At 45.8% G+C, this 22,490-nt stretch overlaps 1 protein-coding gene across 2 annotated transcripts; it reads right to left on the bottom strand.

Annotated features, from left to right (window-relative positions):
* On the bottom strand, nt 1-17,227 carry GFRA3 (GDNF family receptor alpha 3). 2 transcript variants are annotated; one of them, XM_029218858.1, is made up of 9 exons: nt 17,107-17,168; nt 14,828-14,856; nt 9,886-10,173; nt 5,072-5,164; nt 3,442-3,754; nt 1,850-1,953; nt 1,548-1,682; nt 1,050-1,138; nt 742-831 (listed from the first exon to the last, which is right to left on the bottom strand). In XM_029218858.1, exons 1-9 carry the CDS (start codon nt 17,166-17,168, stop codon nt 742-744), a joined length of 1,203 nt encoding a protein of 400 aa, XP_029074691.1. The 2 variants fall into 2 exon arrangements, with proteins under 2 accessions (XP_029074692.1, XP_029074691.1); XM_029218859.1 differs by lacking the exon at nt 14,828-14,856 and having other exon boundaries at nt 1-831; nt 17,096-17,227.
* Between the last annotated feature and the right edge of the window lie 5,263 nt (nt 17,228-22,490).

Raw genomic sequence — 22,490 nt, forward strand, 5'->3', positions numbered from 1 at the left:
TTTTAAGTTAAAATGTTTAATCATGATCCAAGAGGCTAAGGGGACTTTGGGACAGTAGCAGGAAGAAAGCAAGGCCCATATGCTCCAGCTCGTGATGCTCAAATGTTCTGTAGGATCCCTGGGAAGGCAGTAGGTTCCCATCCCCCCTTCAGAGGAGGAGACAAGGGGCCAAGAGTCTTGCTCCAGCTTTCCTCACCATGAGGAATGTCTTTCTAGGTTGCTTCAGAACACCCAGCCCTGCCTATCTGGAGAATGCAAGAGAGCGTGACTGATTTGTTAGAGCCTGGGTGATGCTGGTGGGCAGAAGAAAGGGGTAAGAAGAGAGCCTGGTAGAGCTGGACATCACCAGAAGATATGGCTAAAGTCCTAAGGAGGGGCAGCCTGAGTCAGAAGTGAAGAGAATGACCCTGGCGGTCCAGTGGTTAGGACTCTGAGCTTTCACTGCCAAGGGACCAGTTAAATCCCTGGTCGGGGAACTAAGATCCCAAAAGCCAAGCAGCACGGCCAAAAACAACAACAACAACAACAACACAAAACAAAAAAAGAAGTGAAGGGAATGAGAACTAGGCTAGTCAGCTTCTACTGTGGCCTAATCTGGAGTCAACTGGAGGTGTGGGGTAACGTCAGGGTTGCCATGTTGTATACCAAACCTCCTTCCTGATGCTGTCCTTTCCTCAACCCTTGCAGGCTGCAGGTCAGCTGGGTGTGGTAAAGGAGAAGAGGGCCCCCAGGGAAGTCCAGCTACCAGAGGCTCAGGAGCAGAATCAAGGTAAGTGTACAGGAGAAAAGAGAGGGCACCCAGGGCTGTGGCCTCAGAGCAGGGTTTTTGTCCTGTGGAAAAAATAAAATGGAGTCAGCTCCACCCTTTTCACCACGTTAGCCTCAGTCAAGGCCTGTCCTCCTCCCCTGAGGTGGAGGTCTGCTAGAGGTCTAAAGTATTCATGACCACAAGGAGTTTACCGCCCCCATCCAATCTCTTGCCTGCCTTGTCTGGGTTTCCCCCAGCTGGTCCAGTAAAGGTAGGAGGGGTGTAACAGAGGAGGCCCTACCTGGCGTTCCATCATGGAAAAGGTAGAGGCTGTCCAGTCCTGGGAGAAGAGTTGGCTGTGAAAACGCATCTTAGCTGCAATGGCCTCCACTGAGGAGAGGAGAGAAGGAAGACTGAAAGCAGGCAGATGTTGGAGATCTCTCAGGCTCCCAAAGAAGGAAAGGGAATGTCTCAGGGACCCTGGGATATGCAAGGGTGGGTGGGTGGCAGCTGGGAATGGGATATTATCTCATTCTGCTTGCTATTCCTTGAGCTGAAGAGTGTCCCTAGGGCCCAGGCAAGTGAAGAGGCAGCATGGCCGGGGATGGGGGTGGGTCACTAATAGAATGGGAGAAGGCAGAAAGGCTCAGGTTGGGGAGATGTAAGCCTATGCTGAGGAGGGGGCTGCTCCGTCTGCAGGAGATGGATGGAACCAGTGGACCACAGAGCAGACCCTTTCCCTCTCCCTGGGTCAAGCTGAGTCAGCCACGGGGGCTGGGAGCAGGTGGAGAGCACTCACTGAGGCAGGGGTTTCGGGAGAAGGACTCTTCCAGCCGCTCACACTCCTCCTGCAGATTGCCACTGCCTCGGCAGGTGCAGCTTAAGGCAACACTGGCATTGACGTTGCTGACAAAGTTGGGAGTCATGGCAGTCCCTATGGGGTGAAAAGAGGATTGTCAGTGCCTAAGCCAACCCTACCTTCAGCTCCCATCCTCTCCCACCTGTCTCAGGACCACTCCATGGGGGTTCAGTCTCCAGAGCATTTTCACCCCCCCAGGCTGGCCAACCTGTAGGCTTCCTAAACATGCCCCCCAGCCTCACCAATCAGCCCCATGTATGCTCGCAGACATTTGGACTGCTCTGTTGCACAGGTCCCTAGGATGTCCATGGGATGGCAGTGGGTCTGAAAATCCACCAGGCGCGATCTGGAAGAAGGGAAATTTTAAGAGTCCCTGTTGATGGTCTGGCCTGCAGCCTTCACCTTGCCACAGTGTCACCTTGCTGCCCCTTTAGTTAAGATGCCCATCTTCATGCCAAATCCGCCTCTGCCTTTTTCAGAGCCTGGCCCATGGCGTCCTCCTCAGTGAAGCCTGCTCCTGTCACAATTAAATGCACCATCACCCCAGCCTCCACAGCAAATCACTCTGAATTTGGGCTCCACAATCCCTAATTATGAGATCTCAGGCAGTTTCTTTAGTTTCAATTTCCTTGACAGTAAATAGAGATGAAAATAACACTACCTTGAGGATTTTTGTGAGGATGAAGTAAGAGAATACACGTATAGCATTTAACACAGTGCCTGGTATACAGTGAGTGTTCAGTAAATGTTAGATATTATTATTTTTAACACTCATCCTACAATAAGTAAAGCTGGTTATCTTCAGGGGATGGAATGATGAGTATATTTTTGTGTGTATATTTGTGCACTTTTCCTTACATTTTGCTTTGTATTAGATTGGTGGTTTACTTATCTGTCATCCCCACGCAGTTGCAAACTCCTTGAAGGAAGGGACAGTATCTTAGTCATCTAGCCCAGCACTTGTTATGTAACAGTAATAGTAATATTGGGTTGGCCAAAAAGTTCGTTCGGGTTTTTCCATTAAAAACCCAAACAAACTTTTTGGCCAACCCATAGCTCCCAGCATAATAACAGGCAACATAACAGAGCCTCTAGGAGCACAGGCTCTAGGCCAGACTACCTATGAAGGAAATCCAAACCTCATTAACAAACCTGACTTACTACCTAGGTGAATTTGAGCAAGTTATTTAAACTTTCTCTGCTGTGGTTTCTTCATTTGTAAACTGAGGATGATAAAAAAAAAATAGTAATAATAGCAACTATCTTATAGGGTTCTTGTGAAGCTTAGATAAATTAATAGATGTTAAGTACTTAAAATAGTACTTAGCCCATAGTAAGTAAGTACTCAGTAAGTGTTAGTATTATTTTTGAGAGCTCCATGTAATATCTTACAGAAGAGGAAGTGGGACTCAGAGAGGTAAAGTAACTTGTACAACAAGGTTATACAGAGAAGCAAGTGGTAGAACCAGGTTGCAAAACAAGGTTGGTGTCTGATTTTGTTTACCTGGAGAGAAAAAAGACTGGAAGGAAATGCTCCCCAAATTATGGTAGATTACCTCCAGGTGACAGGTTTTGAGTGATATTTTAACACAGTTTTATATTTCCTAAAGTCTTTACACTCTCTATATATAATTTTATTTTATTATATTTTATTTTTTTATAAAAGAGTTTCAGAAAGTATCCAGGGTAGCTACATGGTAAAGTCGGTTCACGGTGCCTTGCGGAGGGGTGGGGGGGGGGGGGGGGGGAGGGTGGTTCAGACCCAGCCCTGCCCAGGAAGGAGGCGCCGAAGGAGTCGTGTCCACCCCGTCTGCCCACACCCAGCACCCGGCACCTGCACAGCGGGTCGGACAGGCATATGTGCCACAGCTCCAGGCAGTTGGGGGCCTCCGATGGCAGTGAGCAGCTGGGGGCGATGGTGTTGCGCCGGCGCTGCCCGCAACCCTGGTCGGTGGGCGCGCACGGGCACAGCAGCAGGCCCTGAGCGTGGGGCTCCGACGCCTTCTCGAAGAAGGAGCGCAGCTGCCTTTGGCAAGTGTGGCGCTGGCAGCGGGACCCGGAGCACGCCTCCCCGTACGCCTTGCGCAGCCGGTCACACTTGTCATTAAGAGTGCACAGCATGGCGAACTTGAGGCAGAGGTCCGAGTCTGGGGGGAGAGGGGCACCAAGTCAGCAGTCCTCTCTGCAGATGTGCAGCCCAGCCTCCCCAGGAATCCCAGCAACCCTCTGATTTCACAAGGACGGTAGTGGGAAGGCACTCCTGTCAGGGAGGACTGCACCGAATAAGGCCTTTCCCTCTACCCACAAACAGTATCAGGTATTCGTGAGCCTCTCCCATCCTGCTCCTCAGCTTGCCTAGGTTTAAAAAAAAAAAAAAAAAAGCCATATACATCTAACCAAACCCTTTCCTCAATCCTATGCAATGAGTGAGATCCCATGGTGGAAACTGTAACCAAGAGGCCCTACAACATTCTAAAGTACTTTCTGGGGAATCCCCTGGCAGTCCAGTGGTTAGGGCTCCCCACTTTCACTTCTGAGGGGTTGCATCCCTGGTAGGGGAACTAGGATCCTGCAATCCTCCTGGTGAAGGAAAGTACTTTCTGGATTGTCCACAGCAGATGCAACCAAATTCTATTTAGGATTTTGGTTCTGCATCTGTCTATTCTGCCCATCTTTCATTGATTGATGCATGCATAAAACCCCCCATACTCTGAGTCTTGGGAAATTATGGTGATAGTTCTATTAACAGAATATTCCAGCAGTCAGAACAATGGAATAACTGGAATAGGTTATTCCCAGATTCCCTGCAACCTAGAGTTTGTAATACATAAATCTCTATGCTTTTCTCTCAAAATTCTAATACACAGTACTGACTGTACAACAAAGCTCACATCTTTCTCAAAAAGACAGTGCATGTGTGTGTTCCTTTCCAATTAATACAACAGCCTCACTTTCCTGAAAAACATGCATCATATTAGTCCTTGCCAGACAGATGGCTCCCCACCCTGAGTCACCCCTGAGGAGTCACTCTCTCTCTCACCATTTTCCCTGCCCAACACCTCGCCCATCCCATTAGAATGGTTGAAAACAAGCAATTTCCTAGTCTTCAGGGACAAAAAGCTACTTTCCTGGCTGCCTCGAATTAGGGTAAATACTCCATTTCAGCACTTTTTTTTCTGGAACTGCTGCCACTCCCACCAAAGCCTTTGTAGAGATCCACCTTTTGGAACCGGGGAGCTCTAATGGGCTCTCTTGGAATATCTCCCTAGTAACTATTGCTCTGTGTTGACTCGTGAGACTAGATCATGCGGCATAGCTCAGACTCTCACCCTGAGAGTGCTTCTTTAGTTACCTGGCAGGCCACAACTCTCTCCCTTCATTCTCCCAGCTTGTGTTCCCCACCAGCCACCCTTCCCTCAGGGTCCAGGCCCTCCCATACCCCAGCCCCAGCTTGCCTTCCACACCTGGTTTGAGCATGTTCAGTTTGCTGAAATTCATTTTCCAGGGTTTTCTGGTCACTGTGTCTTCATAGGGAGAGACATCCAGCTCATAGTCACCTAGAGACAAGGTGGGGAGCACCAGAATCCTGAGGATGGGGCTGGGGGTGGGAGCAGGAGGGGTTGAGGCTGCTGGAGAAAAAGAAGAGGCACAGTCTCTACTTAAATAGCTGCATGCTGGGCAGAGGAGAGAAAAAGAACAGGGCCATAAAGGTATAGGCTAGGCTTGACAAATAAACTGGGTTTAATGATAAGAATAATAAAGCTACTGTTTGTTGAGCACACTGTTTACTGGGCACTATGGTGCAAGTGGAAAAAAAAATATATATATACATAAAATTTCACTTAGTCTTCATAGAAGTCTTTGGGTAGGTAAAAGGAAACTGAGGATAAGAGAGGTTAATTCACTTGCTCAAGTTCACATTAGCTAGTAAATGGAGCCGGGATTTGAAACCTGGATTACCTGATTTCAGAGTCTCTGCTCCTAACTACTACAAGTATCACCTGTGGGCACATAAGCAGGCAAGGGGACTCTGTCTTGTTTTCTCTTGCTATTGGAGAAGGGGCAGTAGTGGACTCTGTTCCAGGCCTGACCACTTGGCTATGGAGATGCATTGCATGCTGAGGTGATGCAAATGAGACTAGATCTGGAACTGAACCTGACTGAGAAAAGCAGAGAAGGGAGAGAAATGATCTGAAAGGAAACACATCTCTTTCAAACACCCCATGGGGCTGTGGGCTCCTTAAGACCTTATAAAATCACTAGGTCTTATAAAATCACTGCATACACAACATTGTTAACCAACTGTACTTCAGTTAAAAAAACAAGATCACTGCATAGCTCATACACATGGTAGGTGCTCAATAAATGTTGAAGACAGAGGTGAGCTTGCAGGGATGTCACCCAATAGGCCTTTGTGAATATGTCTTTAGGCGGGAAGGGATATAGATGATATCAAGCAAACAGGAAAGGATGGTTTGGATGCTTGGGAAGACCTGGGAACTCCCAAGGGAAAAGAGGTGGAGACAAGAGGATTCAGGGAGAAGTCTCAGTGGAAGTTCTAAAAGAGAAGTGATTAGGATGAGGAGTGGAAATCAGGGAACAAAGAGAGTTTGTTTCCAATTGCTTGCTGTCGGAGGATTATACAACTTCACCTGTTGCCTTGTGACTTTCAGGCCACCTATGAGAGGACTGTACTTTCCCACGCTACTGTGAGGCTTGGCCATGTGACTTGCTTTGGCTTGTGGATTGTGAGCTAAAGAGGCATAATCACCTCTAAGTTTCAAGAACTATCATGTGGTCCTGCCTGGCTCTTTTCCATCTACCATCCTGGATCCTCAAATGAAGAAGAAAAGTGGAGCAAAGACAAAGCCAACTCATGGAACTTCCCTGGTGGCGCAGTGGTTAAGAATCCTCCTGCCAATGCAGGGGACACGGGTTCGATCCCTGGTCCGGGGAGGTCCCATGTGCCGTGGAGCAACTAAGCCCGTGCGCCACAACTACTGAGCCTGCGCTCTAGAGCCCGCGAGCCACAACCACTGAAGCCCGCATGCCTAGAGCCCGTGCTCCGCAACAAGAGAAGCCAGCGCAATGAGAAGCCCACGCACTGCAACGAAGACCCAATGCAGCCAAAAATAGATAAATAAATAAATAACAAAATTGTCCTCCAAAGCCAACTCATGGAAGCCCACAGCAGATGTGTAACATGAACAAAAGATATATTTTTGTTGGTGAAAGCCAGAGATTTGGCGTTGGTTGCATAATTTAGCAAATTCTTATTAAAAATGTAATTGGTCATATAATGGAATCTAAAAAAATAAAATGGTTCTGATGCACCTAGGAGCAGAACAGGAATAAAGACGCAGACATAGAGAGTGGACTTGAGGACACGGGGAGGAGGAAGGGTAATCTGTGATGCAGTGAGAGAGTAGCATTGACATATATACATTACCAAATGTAAAATAGATAGCTAGTGGGAAGCAGCTGCATAGCACAGGGAGATCAGCTCGGTGCTTTGTGACCACCTAGAGGGTTGGGACAGGGAGGGTGGGAGGGAGATGCAAGAGGGAGGGGATATGGGGATATATGTATACATATAGATGATTCACTTTGTTATACAGCAGAAACTAACATAACATTGTAAAGCAATTATACTCCAATAAAGATGTTAAAAAATGTAATTGGTATCTAGAAATGGAGTGCTGAAGTAACAAAAAAGGATCTAAAATAAATGGTATTGGCTTTGGGACTAGGTAGTGGGTGGTGAATAAGCTGTTACTGGGGGCTGGGAAGATGGCAGCCCTCATTATGCAGTGGCAAAGCATTTGGTAAAATTGTTGCCTGCAATAACTTGGAAGGAAGATGATGTACTGAGTGAGCTTGTGGTTTAAGGGGAAGAAGCTGAGAAGCTGAAGATTACTAATATGTCTTGATTGCTGATAGCCACACTTGGCATGGTACTACGAGAAAGATATAAGCTCAGAGAACTGACCAGTTTACACACAGAGAGGAAACAGAAAAGAATGAATACAGAAATTCTAGGACCTGCAAAATTAAGAAATGCTACTCCTCATATTCAAATAGTAAAAGGTAAAATTGAAAAATGCATTGAGTAATAAGGTCAATTACAACTCAGCCTTGGGCCAGAGACCAATTCAAGTTTGTGGCTATCATGCCCTTTGTGGAGATCTCTCACTGATTAAGACAGTATCCGATAAATCCTGCCTGTTGGACAAATGTTCTCAGGGAAAAAAGACTAAGATAGTGGCTCTCCCACAGAAGCTTGATAAGGGCAAGGTACCTCTAATTAGGTCTCAAAAGAGATGTATGTCTTGAAAGGGATTATAGGAAAGGCTACTGGCACATGAGGTGACAGAAATCAGCCATAAAACGCAATTATGTTTTGAGAGAGTTGTACTGCTAAGAGCCACCAGCCTGGATTAAAAGAGACTAACTATTTGAGACTTAAGATGCTCCAACGTTCCTCAGGTAGGAAGCAAGTGGAGAATGCTACTCAATCCCTAAGGAGGTCACAGTCTCCAATGCCCTTTCCAGATGTAGCCCAAGAAAATAATGGGAAACGAAGGACCTCCCAGGGGGCTGGGAAACTCCTGGGCTTTTGCTCCCCAATGAGCAAAAGCAGGGCCTTATTAAAGAGCAATCCCTACTCCCAGGGAAGACAGCCTTTGCAACAATTGTGTGGCAGGACTTCAGAACTGCTATGAATCAATGTCTGCTGTGTGCTTCCCATTACTCCTCTTTCTACCTGAGAGTTTGTTGTGCTTCTCCTGTCCCCATTCCATTACTATATATTGAGTATAGATGGGAAGAAGATGACTTTTTTAAAAAATTTATTTATTTATCTGTATTTTTGGCTGTGTTGGGTCTTCATTGCTGTGTGCGGGCTTTCTCTAGTTGCAACGAGCGGGGGCTACTCATCATTGCGGTGCACGGGCTTCTCATTGTCGTGGCTTCTCTTGTTGCAGAGCATGGGCTCTAGGCGCACGGGCTTCAGTAGTGTGGCACGCGGGCTCTAGAGTGCAGGTTCAGTAGTTGTGGCGCATGGGCTTAGTTGCTCTGTGGCATGTGGGATCTTCCCAGACCAGGGCTCAAACCCCATCCCCTGCATTGGCAGGTGGATTCTTAACCACTGCGCCACCAGGGAAGCCCAGCAGATGACTTTTTAGTGCATAGGTTTCTAGATTAAGAGAAACCACATCCAGACCTGATATAGAAATTATCACAAAATCCTAGACTTGGAGCCTGATGTCCTGCTTAGATAGAATTCTTAGGCACCTTCCTTAGAAAGTGAGTAGGTATATTTTGCTTGTGAAAGGGAGGGAAATGAATGTTTTGACCAACTGGTGGACTATGGTAGATTGCATTATTGTTTACAACTATTTTTGTCCTCCCTGTAAGACTATACATCCTCAGTTATTGCCATGTGATTTTCAGTGTCCCCTGTGGGAGGAGTATACCTCCCCTTCCCACTGATGTCAGGTATGACCACGTGATTTGCTTTGTCAATGGAATGTGAGCAGAAGTATTTTATGTAACATCTGAGCAGAAGCTTTTAAAGGCATCAAATGGTTCTGCCATTGTTCATTTCCCTGTGCCATGAGAAGGGAACATCTCAGGTAGAGGCTGTACTGGATCCCAGAATGAAGAGGACACATGACACAGCCAAGACAGAACATGAGCAAGAACTTAACCTTTGTTTTACAAGACCCTGTTGTGTTACTGCAGCACAGTCTAGTAAAAGCTGACTGATACGGAAGGGGATCTCCAGAGTCAGAGTAAGCTCCTCTCTTTGGCTCTTCCAGTGCCTTCCGTCTTTTATCATCTCTTGTCTGGTTAATGAATATCCTCTCTGTTAAAGGCTGGACCAGGACACTGCCTCCCAGTCTCTCTGAACCTATGGATTATGTTGTATTTGCAGCCTGTTTATGAGTTAAGACTATTTCCCTCCATTTCCTCTCTATATCTGTCTGTTCCAGGAGCTCCCCATGTTGGGCCTTAGCCTGGTTCAGAGACCTTCCAAGAGGCAGCTACATGTTTCCAGATTTAAAAAAAACTTGGAAGTAGTGAGAAGGGAGGGCAGTACTGTGGGGCCCAAAAGCATACTGCCAATTCCTCCTTCCATTTCTTAGTGACGTCAAATGCAGAGCTTCATTATCATCCCTGTCAGAATCTACCATGCGGCCCATATCCAGCAGGATTAAAAAACAACTCCCAAGAGCCATCTTCCCTAGCTTAGCCCGCTCTAGGATGGGGGCCTCACCAAGGCTACGGGCAGGGTGAACGGTCCAGTAGATGTCCAGGCAGGTAGCTTGGTTCTTCATGCGCCGATGGCATGTGCAGCTCATCAGAGAACTATTCCTGAGTTGCTGTGCTGCCTCCATGCAGTCCTCAGGGACTGAAGGCTCCTCTGCAGGTGATGAGGTGCTTATACTAGAGGCACAGGAATTCAAGTAGTGGTAGGTAGCACTGCAAGTGGGATCGGCCTGGCACTTCCTCCTGGCCTGGATACAGCTGTTCATGAGCCGGCCTTCTGTGGGGAGGTGGTCCCCTATGGAGGGAGAGAGACCAAGTGAGGCTCATATAAGGTCAGAGTAGCTGTCTGGGAGAACCTAGTCATAAGGTAGGTTGGGGGGGATTCTGGATGAAATCTTTAGCAGGAAAGTCTTGGGGCGGCACAAAGGCCTTTAGCGGGGAGAAAGAAGTCCAGTAGGAGTAGAGGGTCTGCAGCTGTCACAATATGGACAGAAGAGATCAGGCTCAAGAAGAGAGGGGGGTTTGATGAAGACAAGCTGCTCAGCCTCCTGGGAGGTGGGGGACATTATTTGAAGCTGAGCCTGATGGCCCAGCCAGGCACTGGGAAGAGGGCCCTGAGCAGAGCTATGCCATGGACAGGGATAGCATCATAACCAGAGAGCTGAGAATGTGCATGGGAGTGCTAAATGACAGTTAGCAACAACTCTGAGTCTTCCATTAAAAGTCACTTAAGGGGGGCTTCCCTGGTGGCACAGTGGTTGAGAGTCCGCCTGCCGATTCAGGGGACACGGGTTCGTGCCCCGGTCCGGGAAGATCCCGCATGCTGTGGAGCGGCTGGGCCCGTGAGCCATGGCCGCTGAGCCTGCGCGTCTGGAGCGTGTGCTCCGCCACGGGAGAGGCCACAACAGTGAGAGGCCCGCATACCACAAAAAAAAAAAAAAAAAGTCACTTAAGGGGAACTCCCTGGCGGTCCAGTGGTTAGGAGTCGGCACTTTCACTGCCAGGGCCCAGGTTCGATCCGTGGTCAGGGAATGAAAATACTACAAGCTGCACAGTGCGGCAAAAAAATAAAAATCACTTAAAAATACCTTACAATGGGAACTGGTTGGGGTTGGGGTGGGGGGCTTTTACAGATTCTGTCACTCACTCAGGAATATCAAGATTGGTTATAGTTCAGCTCTGGAGAAAGGCCCTGCACCCTAGGACTTATCAAGTGGTAATAGCACACCATCATCCCCCAGAACATCAAGGCAGAACATCTAGGAGTCATTCTGAATTCTGAATTCTTCTCTTTCCTTCACATTCTATGTTCAATCCAGTAAGTCCTGTCAACTCCACTACATATCTGGAATCTGTCCACTTCTCTCCACAGCTATCACCACCTCCTTAGCTCAAGCCACCATCAACTCTTGTCTGAACTAGTTGAGAGTCCTTATTGGTCTCAGTGATTCCACCTTCCAAATTCATTCTACCATACCATTCAGCCATCGTTTTTTGTTTTCCAGCTTTATGGAGATATAATTGACATACAACATTGTTTAAGCTTTAGGTATACAACATGATGATTTATGTATATATTGTAAAATGTTACCATAGTAAGATTAGACGTGTTAACAATAAGACGTGTTAAAATTAACACATCCTTCACTTCACATAATTACCTTTCTTTTTGTTGTTGCATTCATCTTTTTTAAGAATTTTTTTAGGTTGGAAAACATTTTTATTGGGGTAAAATTCATGCCTGGTGATCATTCTGAAATGTATAGAAATAGCAAATCACTATGTTGTACACCAGGAACATAGTACTGTAGGTCAATTATACTTCAAAAACAAACTCATAGGAAAAGAAATCAGATTTGCAGTTACCAGAGGCAGAGGGTGGGGAGGGAGAACTGGGTGAAGGTAGTCAAAAGGTACAAACTTTATTTTTTTTTATTATTTTTTTAAACATCTTTATTGGAGTATAATTGCTTTACAATGGTGTGTTAGTTTTTGCTTTATAACAAAGTGAATCAGTTATACATATACATATGTTCCCATATCTCTTCCCTCTTGCATCTCCCTCCCTCCCACCCTCCCTATCCCATCCCTCTAGGTGGTCACAAAGCACCGAGCTGATCTCCCTGTGCCATGCGGCTGCTTCCCACTAGCTATCTATTTTACGTTTGGTAGTGTATATATGTTCATGCTACTCTCTCACTTTGTCACAGCTTACCCTTCCTCCTCCCCATATCCTCAAGTCCATTCTCTAGTAGGTCTGTGTCTTTATTCCCGTCTTACCCCTAGGTTCTTCATGACCTTTCTTTTTTTTTTTTCCTTAGATTCCATATATATGTGTTAGCATACGGTATTTGTTTTTCTCTTTCTGACTTACTTCACTCTGTATGACAGACTCTAGGTCCATCCACCTCACAACAAATAACTCAATTTCGTTTCTTTTTGTACAAACTTCATTTTAAAAAGAAAAAGAGAAAGAAAAAAATTCATGCAACATAAAATTAATTATCTTAAAGGGTACAGTTAAGTGGCATTTAGTACATTCACCATGCTATACGACCATCACTTCTAATTCCAATTCATTTTCATCACCCTAATAGGAAGCCCATACCCATTAAACAGTCACTCTCCATCCTCCCTTTCCCCCTAGTCTCTGGCAACCACTAGTCTGCTTTCTGTCTCTACACATTTACCTATTCTAGTATTTCATGTAAATAGAGCCATAAAATATATACTCTTTTGTATCTAGCTTCTTTCACCTAACATGCTGTTTTCAAGGTTCATCCACATTGTGGCATATATCAATATTTCATTCTTTCTTATGAATAATATTTCATTGTATGGATATACCATATTTTGTTTACCTAAATGTTAGTTGATGTACATTTGGGTTGTTTCCACCTTTTGGTTATTGTGAACAGTGCTAAGTGAAGAATCATGTACAAGTATTTGCTTGAATACCTGTATTCATTTCTCTTGGGTGTATACGCAGGAGTGGAATTGCTGGGTCATATGTTAATTCTATGTTTAACTTTTTGATGAACCACCAAATTGTTTTCCACAGTGGCTGTCCCATTTTACATTCCTATTAGCAATGCATGAGGGTGGTTCCAATTTCTCTACATACTTGCCAACTCGTGTTTTGTTTTTTGCTCTGTTTTTATAGCCATCCTTGTGGGTGTGAGGTAGTATCTCACTGTGGTTTTCACTTGCATTTCTCTAATAACTAATGATATTGAGCATATTTTCATGTGTTTGTTAGCCATTTGTATATCATGTTTGGTAATAAATTAATTAAAGTATAACATAACAAAAATACATAAATCAAAAATATATAGTTTAATTTCAAATTATATACACCTGTGTAACCAGATCCCCAGGTAAAGAACCAGAACATTACCAGCACCCCAGAAGCCATCTGCCAGTCACCATCTTCCCAACGAAGCAAATATAATACAGTATCCTGATTTCTAACATTAGCAATTTGTTTTGCCTGTTTTTCAATCATACAACATGTGCTTTTGGTGTTTTGGCTTCTTTTGCTCAATATTACGTTTCTGAAATTCACCCACACTGATAAGTATAGTCGTAAATAGCTTATTTTCACTGCTGTATAGCAATCCATTGTGTGAATATAACATAATTCTAATACTGACTAGCATTATATGGGATCATCTCTTAAAAACTGTAAATCAGATGATCTCATTTCTCTGCTTAAATCCCTCCAACAGCTTCCATTGAACTTAGGTTAAGATCTAGTTTATGTGCCTTGGTTTACAAAACCTTGTAAAGACCTGGTCCCTGCCCACCTCTCTAATCTTACCTCCTGCTCTCTCTTCCTCTCCCACTTCCCTCCATCTGCACTGGCCTTCTTTCTGTTCTGAATGCTCTTCCACCTGATCTTCACATGGCGTGTCATCTCACAAAGGCCATCCCCAACCAACCAATGTAAAATAGCCCCCCAGCTACTCTAACACACTGTTGTTCCAATTCTCTGCATAGCACTTATCACTACTTGATTTTTTTTTTTTTTTTTTTTTTTTGCGGTACGCGGGCCCCTCACAGCTGTGGCCTCTCCCGTTGTGGAGCACAGGCTCCCTACGCGCAGGCCCAGCGGCCATGGCTCACGGGCCCAGCCGCTCCGCGGCACGCAGGATCCTCCCGGACCGGGGCACGAACTCGCGTCCCCTGCATCGGCAGGCAGACTCTCAACCACTGCACCACCAGGGAAGCCCAACCACTTGATATTTTTTTACTTCATTTTTTATTATCTCCCCAGCCAGACTTCCATGTCTATCTTATCACTACTCTGTTGCCAGTGCCTAGAACAGGGCTTGTTCTTTGTAAGTGCCTACTAATATTTTAAAAATGACCACATAAGAGACATTTTATGAGCCACCCTGATAACTTCTCTGGGCCCCTTCTCTCTACTTATAATCAAAGAGTCCCAAAATTAGGAGGGGCCTCTGAGTTTAGGTAGTCCAACCTTCTCTTCCAATCACATAATAATCAGTTAGATTACTTATTAAAATGCAGATTTCTGAGCCCTAGCACAAACTACCAAATCAGAACCTCTGGTGATAAAGCCTGGGAATCTGAATTTTAGTAAGTTTACTGGAGAGAATGATGTAACCTAAAGTTTGAGAGTTGGTGCCATATCCAATGTGTAAAAAAAGACAGGATCAGTAGTACTGATTTTTCCTTTTGCTTCAGGTTCCAATATGCCTCAGCATGGCATTATTACTCTTTTAATTTAAAATTTTGGTATTTTGTTCATAATGGATTTTTGGTATTAATTTTGATTTTTAAAAAGGGGGTTGGATTAAACCAGAGTTTCTCAATGCACGGGATGGGGAAGAGAGAGGATGGGCCCATTTGGGGGGTGTATCAGAATTTCCAAAGGGAATGTGTGGTTCAAAAAAGCATATTTACAGACCTACTAGAGAATGGACTTGAGGATATGGGGAGGGGGAAGGGTAAGCTGGGACAAAGTGAGAGAGTGGCACGGACATATATACACTACCAAACGTAAAACAGATAGCTAGCGGGAAGCAGCTGCATAGCACAGGGAGATCAGCTCGGTGCTTTGTGCCCACCTAGAGGGGTGGGATAGGGAGGGTGGGAGGGAGGGAGACGCAAGAGGGAAGAGATATGGGAACATATGTATAGGTATAACTGATTCACTATGTCACAAAGCAGAAACTAACACACCATTGTAAAGCAATTATACTCCAGTAAAGATGTTTAAAAAATCACATAAAAAAAGCATATTTGACCATTTCATATGTGGAAGATGAACAAAAAAACTTTTTTTAATGCAACTAGTTTTTTTATTAAACTTTTTATTTTATATTGGAGTATAGTTGATTAACAATGTGTTAGTTTCAGGTGTACAGCAAAGTGATTCGGTTATACATATACATGTATCTATTCTTTTTCAAATTCTTTTCCTATTTAGGCTGTTAAATAATATTGAGCAGAGTTCCCTGTGCTATACAGTAGGTCCTTGTTGGCTATCCATTTTAAATATAGCAGTGTGCACATGTCAATCCCAAACTCCCTAACTATTCCTCCTTCCAACCCTTCCCACCTGCTAACCATAAGTTCGTTCTCTAAGTCTATGAGTCTGTTTCTGTTCTGTAAGTTCATTTGTATCATTTAAAAAGTTCTGAAATTTCAAAATTTATTTAAGGAAGACATGAGATTTTTATCTTTATCAAAAGGGGACATGGATTTAAACAGTTTGAGAAATGCTGAATGTTTAAGATGTTACTTCTGGTAGGTACCCAGAAAGTGCTTGCTGAAAGAAACGTAGCAGGTCCAAGTCTCATTGCTTTAACTGGACTAAATATTGAGTCGTAACAATTTTCAAAAGTAAACCTCTCTCATTTCTAAGCTGACAGCTCACCAAGTCTGAGTAGTAGTAGATTTAAGGGCATTGCAGCTCAACAAAAGAAGGTGGGGGTCACGTTAAGTTTCATCATTAACAGGTGGTAACTTGTTCCACTAAATTGGTCATGAAGAAGGTATTTAAAGTTTACCCCTGATCCTGACATACAGCCATACTGTTAGGGTTAGTGAAATTTCCTGGGCAGTCCAATCATATCAGTAAAGTCTTGCTGCTCTGATTTACTAACGAAGTCAGTCTGGACAGACCAGTACTTTCCTTCCTTCCTTCCATATCTGTCTCTCAGCCAAGATTGCACTTCTGCAGTCCTACTTTGTGGACTGAGGTCATGTGTAGACATGTGGTCTCTGACTCACGATTCCCTCCAGGCAGGCTCTGGACAGGAGCCCCACAATGTGATTCCATGCACCCATCCCACTCCCAAAGGCCACGTGCATGCTCCTTGGGGGGGATGGCATAGTTCTAAAACCTGGCCTTTAACTATGTATTCCACAAAACACCTATTGTGGATTTATAACAGGGCAAGGCACTGTTGCTGGGCAGCTTGCACAGAAAGACCATCTTGCCCACTAGTGAGTTTTCCCCTCCAATTTAAATAATAATAAAGTACATCCTGAAGAGGGGGTTTGTTGATGGTGAGCAATACTCTCAACCACACAACCAAATAATGATGTTGGCAAGTTCTGGGAAGCAGTTTTCAACCTTAATTTGTGACGTCAGTTGTGTTTGTTTGTTTGTTTTTTCCATGAAAGTGCAGAGTGCTAACCACTGGACGGCCAGGGAGTTCCCAATGACAAGTCAGCCCTAACAAAAACTTCTCCAGCTTCACCTGTACCTAGTATCCACTTCCGCAGTCCTTACATGGGGTGGAAGAGGTGAAGCCCATGTGGAGCAAAAGGCAGTCCTGCTTCTGACTCTCCCCGCCCCCTAGAGATGCTGTAGTGGTAGTGGCCTAGCTGCTGGCTGTTCTGTGACTGTACAGACGCACTTCAAACGGGGGAAGAGGGGGAACGAGGAGCGAAGAGATGCTTGGGTGCCCTGGTCATGGCTGGCACTCAGTCTACAAGTTAAGTCACTGGACTAGGTGTGGAACCCAGCCCCTTCCTGACACCCTGGGCTTCCTCCTCCAGTTCCCCAGGCTCGGACAGACGGACGCCCCGCACCAGGTAGCAGTGTGGGCCCTGAGACCTCTCTGGGCACTGGTGCCGGGACCCCACCTACACGGTCACCACCACCACTCACCACCACCCCAGCCCCCGCCCCCTCCCGCCCCAGCCGGAGTGGACTCCGCGGACGCACAGACGACACTCACCCGCTCGGAGCAGCAGCGGCAGCAGCAGCAGGAGCGCAGGCAGCATTGGTCGTGGGCTCGGGGGGCGCGCCATTGGCGGGGTGCGCTAGCCGACTGTCGGCGTCCCAGGGCGCTCTGCCTGCACCAGGCGCGGAGCGCCCTCTCCCCTCCAGCTGGAGCTCTGTGAGCGGGGTTCCTCCGCCGGCACCTCCCACCACCGCCTCCCGCCCCGCCTCGCGCGCGAGGCGCCAACACGCTCCCACCAGGGTCCCAGGCGCCGCCCTCCAACTCCAAAGTGGACGGACGCACCACGCCGACTCTCCTCCTGGACTGGCAGAGCTGGGGTGAGGGCGAGCGAGGGCACGCGCCCCGGAGCAGCCGGTCTTTGGCTCTGAAGAGTGCTCCACCCCAGCCGGCCCACATGCTGTCGGCCGCCAACTTCGTTTAGAGGAGGACTTCTACCCAAGACAGTGTGGAAACTGTCAATGGAAACTCGCCATCTCTGGGGTCCAGATATTTATTAAGAAAAAAAGCATCCTGTCTCACTTTCCGGAACCCCCTCTACCACCAAGGAACAACCAACCCAAATGAAATAACAAAACTTGAACAAACGCACAAGGGCACTTATGTTTCAAGTATATTTTTTCTTTTAGAATTTGCACATCTGTGATTTCATTTCGCCTCGTAAATATCTTCAAGGGTGAGATTCGGTTGTTGTTATTAACCCCAAGATTCTGCAAAGATGGATCCCAGACAGGTGAAATGGCTTTGCTGGGAACAAACCTGAGGCCAGATCCCAGGACCTTTGCTAGACTAGACTCCTCCAAAATTCAGCCCCTTCAGTGTCATGAGGGAGGATGGAAGGATCAAACTTCCCTCAGACTAAATTGTGGAGATCTCCCTGGACAAAAGATCACTGAGAAAGGTGGCTAGAGAGACCATTTAGGAGCCTCATCATTTTCAGATGATGGTTAAGAGACCAAGCTACTCTACGAAGATTAAATACTTAGGAGAACCCAGGACCTCTACATATAAAGATAAGGGTATTTATTAGACTAATTTATTGAGCTGATTCCCACCTGCTCCCAGGATAAAGACAGAGGCAGAATGACTTGGAAGAATGAGAACTAAACAGTACTTAGAGAAGACGGTAATGAAAGGAATTGGAGGGTTTCCTCCCCTAACCTTCCAGCCAAGCCCTCTCCTACTTCCACAGCCCACCTGGCAGAGGGCCAGGAGGGAGGGTACTGAGAAATGCAATATAGACCTCTGAGATTTATTGGCTGCTGCTTCTGAATATGGCCATCCTGCTGTGGCCTCTGGAGGGCATTTGCCGATGTAATCAGCCCAGAAAGATAGTCATTCCAGCCAGGGTGTAAATCACCCTTCACAAAGCTAGGAGAGAGACATGTGGTCCTAGATAAGGAAGGAGACTGATGTGGCCTCTTGTGCCCTTTTCTCCCTTCTCCTGCCCAGGGGGAGCTGATTCCTGAGCTGTAATGCACTTTAAATGGAGTTTGTGCTTCATTTTAATCTATATCTGCCCTGCCAGTCTTACAGGAGAGCTGTGAAAGTGAACATCTGGCTACTCAGCTTTTGTACAGGGCCTGTTTCCCCCCAGTTCCACTCTACCTCTGTGTACCTTTCCCAAGTACTTCCCTCCAGTAAGATTAGAAAACCTGTGGCTGGGGAGCTGACAGCCCCCACTTTCCACTTCACTCTGGCAATAGTTTCAAAATGGGATTTACAAGGCAAAAGGTAACAATTTCAGGTGGTTGGGATGCTAGGAAAGGGTGCTATGAATCAACAAAGATGTGGGGTGTTCAAGGGGTGTCACTTCTGCTTACTCCTTCAGCAACCAAGGCAAATCAAGTTTGGGGTAGGAGGCTAACTTTGGAAAAGGCATTTGCTCAGGGTGCCTACTCAGTGGGTCTACTCAGTGCTCTCCCCACGAAATGGACCAGGAAGGCAGGAACAAGGTCAAGCCAATGGGCTGAAAGCAATATCCAATTCCACCTGTAAAAGGCCAGCCTCTTTTTGAGAGTAAATGAGATACTTGGAGCATATTCCTGTCTGGGCACTGCGGTGGAGAGCTTGACATCACTGGGCCTTTAATGAGGATTGGTAACCAAGACTAGTGGAGGGTTGTGGAAGCCTCTGCAAATACATATGACTCCAAGACTAATATTGACAGATCCTCCAACACACTGTCTCCCCACCAACCATGTCCTCTGTGACTTGCCAACACCTGCTAGATAAGCAGCATTGTCATTGGGAACCTTGTGGGTAATGACAAATGAGCCAATACTTTCTACAAAGATGTTACTCAGCCATCATTCAATTCAATAATGTCTTTTGAGATTGATTATGGGTTCAGCTTTGTGCCAGGTGCAGAAATGATTAAGACACAAACTGCCCTGGGAGGCCTTACAAACCACTGATTGGGGCTCAAAGGTCCAAAGACTCTGTACCTAACTCCACTTTCATTTGTAATCTTGGTTTTCTGCCTTCTATCAAGCCCTCTCTCACCGTTGAGCTTTCATTCCTTTTGCTATCCTTAGCTAATCCAGGGTGTTAGCAGTTTAGTGAAAAACAGTTAAGAGAACAAGCTTTACAGACTACCTGGTTTCAGATGCCATTTCCAACACATGCTGGGTAATCTCGGGCATGTCACTTAATTTTTCTGTGCTTCAGTTTCTTCATCTGTAAAATTAATAGCAGCATTCACTTCATATAACCATTGTGAGGATTAAACAAGTATACGCTGAGTTAAAGGGTTTAGCTTAGTGCCTGGCACATAGTGAACACGGAATGATATCACCCCAGGAGGCAGGCAGGAGTTCATTGTTCTATGAACTCAGCCACCCCCTACCACCAGACCTACTGCTTTGGAGCTAAGGCTAGTTCTTCTTCCTTTTGCTGAATATACTAGTGGGCCAGAGTGCTTGTAGGGATGGGAACAAAAAGAATCATTTTCTACCTTGTCAGTTTCTTGAGGGCAGGAACTGTGTCATATTATTGAATGCCTGTGGTACTTAGAATTGACATCCCTAGAGAGGAACTGGTGTTTCCCTAACATTTGCCTGAACTGAGTGGGGAAAGAAAATTGTCCACACCTCCCACTTTATATGCCTGGTAAGGAAAGGGAAATGCTTCCCTCTCTGTAGCAGAGGTCAGCCAGGTCCTGGGGCTGAGAATCAAGCAGGAAGCAGTATTCAGACCTAAAGGTTTCCATTCTTTACTACTTGACTTCATGATGAACGAATACCAGTCAGTGCAAGGACACCAGAGCAGAGCTAACCCCCTATATAGCCTCGTGTGGAGGTTCCTGGGCTGGGGTCTTAGTGTCTGCCCTTAGCCTCATTTCTCAAACCCCAGCAACCCTATGGCCCTGACTTCTCAAGAACCGACAACTGAGGCTCTTACACATGTAACACCTGATACAGTGCCAACTTAGAAAGACAGATTGTTCATTGATGAGAATTTGGTAACAGCAAAATCTATTAACGGTACAGACTCTGGAGCCATCTCGGCCTGGGTTCAAATCCCAATTCTGCCATTAATTAACTGTGGGATTTTAAACAAGTTACTTGGGCTTCCCTGGTGGCTCAGTGGTTAAGAATCTGCCTGCCAATGCAGGGGACACGGGTTTGAGCCCTGGTCCAGGAAGATCCCACATGCCGCTGAGCAACTAAGCCCGTGCACCAAACTACTGAGCCTATGCTCTAGAGCCCGCGTGCCACAACTACTGAAGCCTGCGTGCCCAGAGCCCATGCTCCACAACAAGAGAAGCCACCGCAATGAGAAGCCTGCACACCGCAACGAAGAGTAGCCCCCCGCTCGCTACAACTAGAGAGAACCCGTGTGCAGCAACAAAGACCCAATGCAGCCAAAAATAAATTAATTAAATAAATTTAAAAAAAAAAGTTACTCAATCCCTCTGTTCCTCAATTTCTTTATCGGTAAAACATGCATAATAGTGAATATTTGCCTCACAGGATTGTTGTGAAAATGAGTTTATATATATAAAATGAGTTCATGAAGTCTTGCATGCAGTAAACAACTGAAAAGTTGTTAGCTACTATTATTATTGTTCCTGAAAATAACATGAATTAAGTGATGCGGTACCTATACAATGGGAAGATATTACAAGAAACTATATGGGAAAATGTTGCCTTTTAGGCAAATATAATTTTCCACAAAGTAGATAGCTGATTAAGCCCTAGTTTTATGTGTTGCAACTCAGAATTTCCATTTAAGATTACTGAAATGTGAACACTTGTGCACCAGTCTCTTCCCAGGTAGTGACTTGCTTCCACCTTTTTGGGAAGAATTATCAGGAAATGACCCACTAGGTTAGGCAGTGAGTCAGGGACCCCTCGTCATACTTGGAAATGGAGGTGCTTCCAGCAGTTTCCTGCTCAGGCAACTAGAAGTTCCTGCTTGGTGGGGGGAAGTGTGTGGAGTGGGACAGGGAAGCAGCATCTTTCCCTCAGCTATTTCCACCTAATGTAGCAGAAGCTTTTCTTTCCTTTTTATCCCCGGGCCTTCTGAGCTCTGAGCTCAAGGGCTTAGGCAGGTCAGAGAGGGAGCCTCCCTCTGGACAGACACGCTCCAGCTAGGAGTGGAGGCTGCAGGCTGCAGTGGCTGGCTTAGAGAATACAGCAGTGCCCTCTGCTGTGAGGCAAGCATGCAGCATTCCGGGAGAACAGCACTTGCAAACCTTGCAAAAATCAATCCAGTCACTCTGGCACACTGTTGGGCTGCCCTATGGCTAATGCCCTCCTTCCCTCCCACTCACTTTAAAAAAGTCTCCCTGCTCCAGAACCTGGGAAGATATCATTTTTGTCTCCATTCTATGTCAGTCTAGGCTTCAGAGCCCTTTGTCCTTTTCTAGTCCTGAGCTATCACTACTACTAGGTTAATGCCAGAGAAGACAATGTTCAATTAATTCCACGGCCACCCAGGCCAAGTAGGGCTGTACCTTACTACACAGACAAAAGCCTACTCACCTTAAAGAGCTCTAAGAAAGGAAAGCCTGGGATAATACTGAAGAATGCAATTTAAAATATCTTTCTGAAGTCTAACTGATCTTGCTTGGTACTTTTCTTTTATTCCTATCTTCATATAGCACGGATCTCTACTTCCAACCATCCTAAATCCTAAACTTGTCTCTGTGAGACATGGAGTGGAGAAAAAACTTTGGAAAATGGGAAAAGTCAAAACTCCATTGAGGCTGTAGATAAGGAACTTTTGAGCCCAACTCAGACCTATCCCTTGGCCTTAGAGAATAGCAATTATTTTGGTTTTCTGAGCCTTGATACCAATGAGTGTTGAGTCTGGGGCACACTTTTAGGCAACTCATACTATGGGATGGTCTAGGAAAGGAAAGCCTGGAACATTGCTGAAGAACGAA

This window comes from Monodon monoceros, unplaced genomic scaffold (genome assembly GCF_005190385.1).
Source record: "Monodon monoceros isolate NGI ecotype Baffin Bay Population unplaced genomic scaffold, NGI_Narwhal_1 Super_Scaffold_12, whole genome shotgun sequence".
NCBI classification, from domain to species: Eukaryota; Metazoa; Chordata; class Mammalia; order Artiodactyla; family Monodontidae; genus Monodon; species Monodon monoceros.

What these genes read in the sequence shown, in the direction of transcription:
- GFRA3 (XM_029218858.1), bottom strand. Translation starts at nt 17,168, where the DNA reads ATGGCGCGCCCCCCGAGCCCACGACCAATGCTGCCTGCGCTCCTGCTG. An exon ending in CTGCTGCTGCTGCCGCTGCT is followed by an intron (nt 14,857 to 17,106) that starts GCTCCGAGCGGG and finishes ACTTTGTCCCAG; the next exon opens with CTTACCCTTCCCCCTCCCCA. An exon ending in ACTGAACATGCTCAAACCAG is followed by an intron (nt 3,755 to 5,071) that starts GTGTGGAAGGCA and finishes CTCTCCCCCCAG; the next exon opens with ACTCGGACCTCTGCCTCAAG.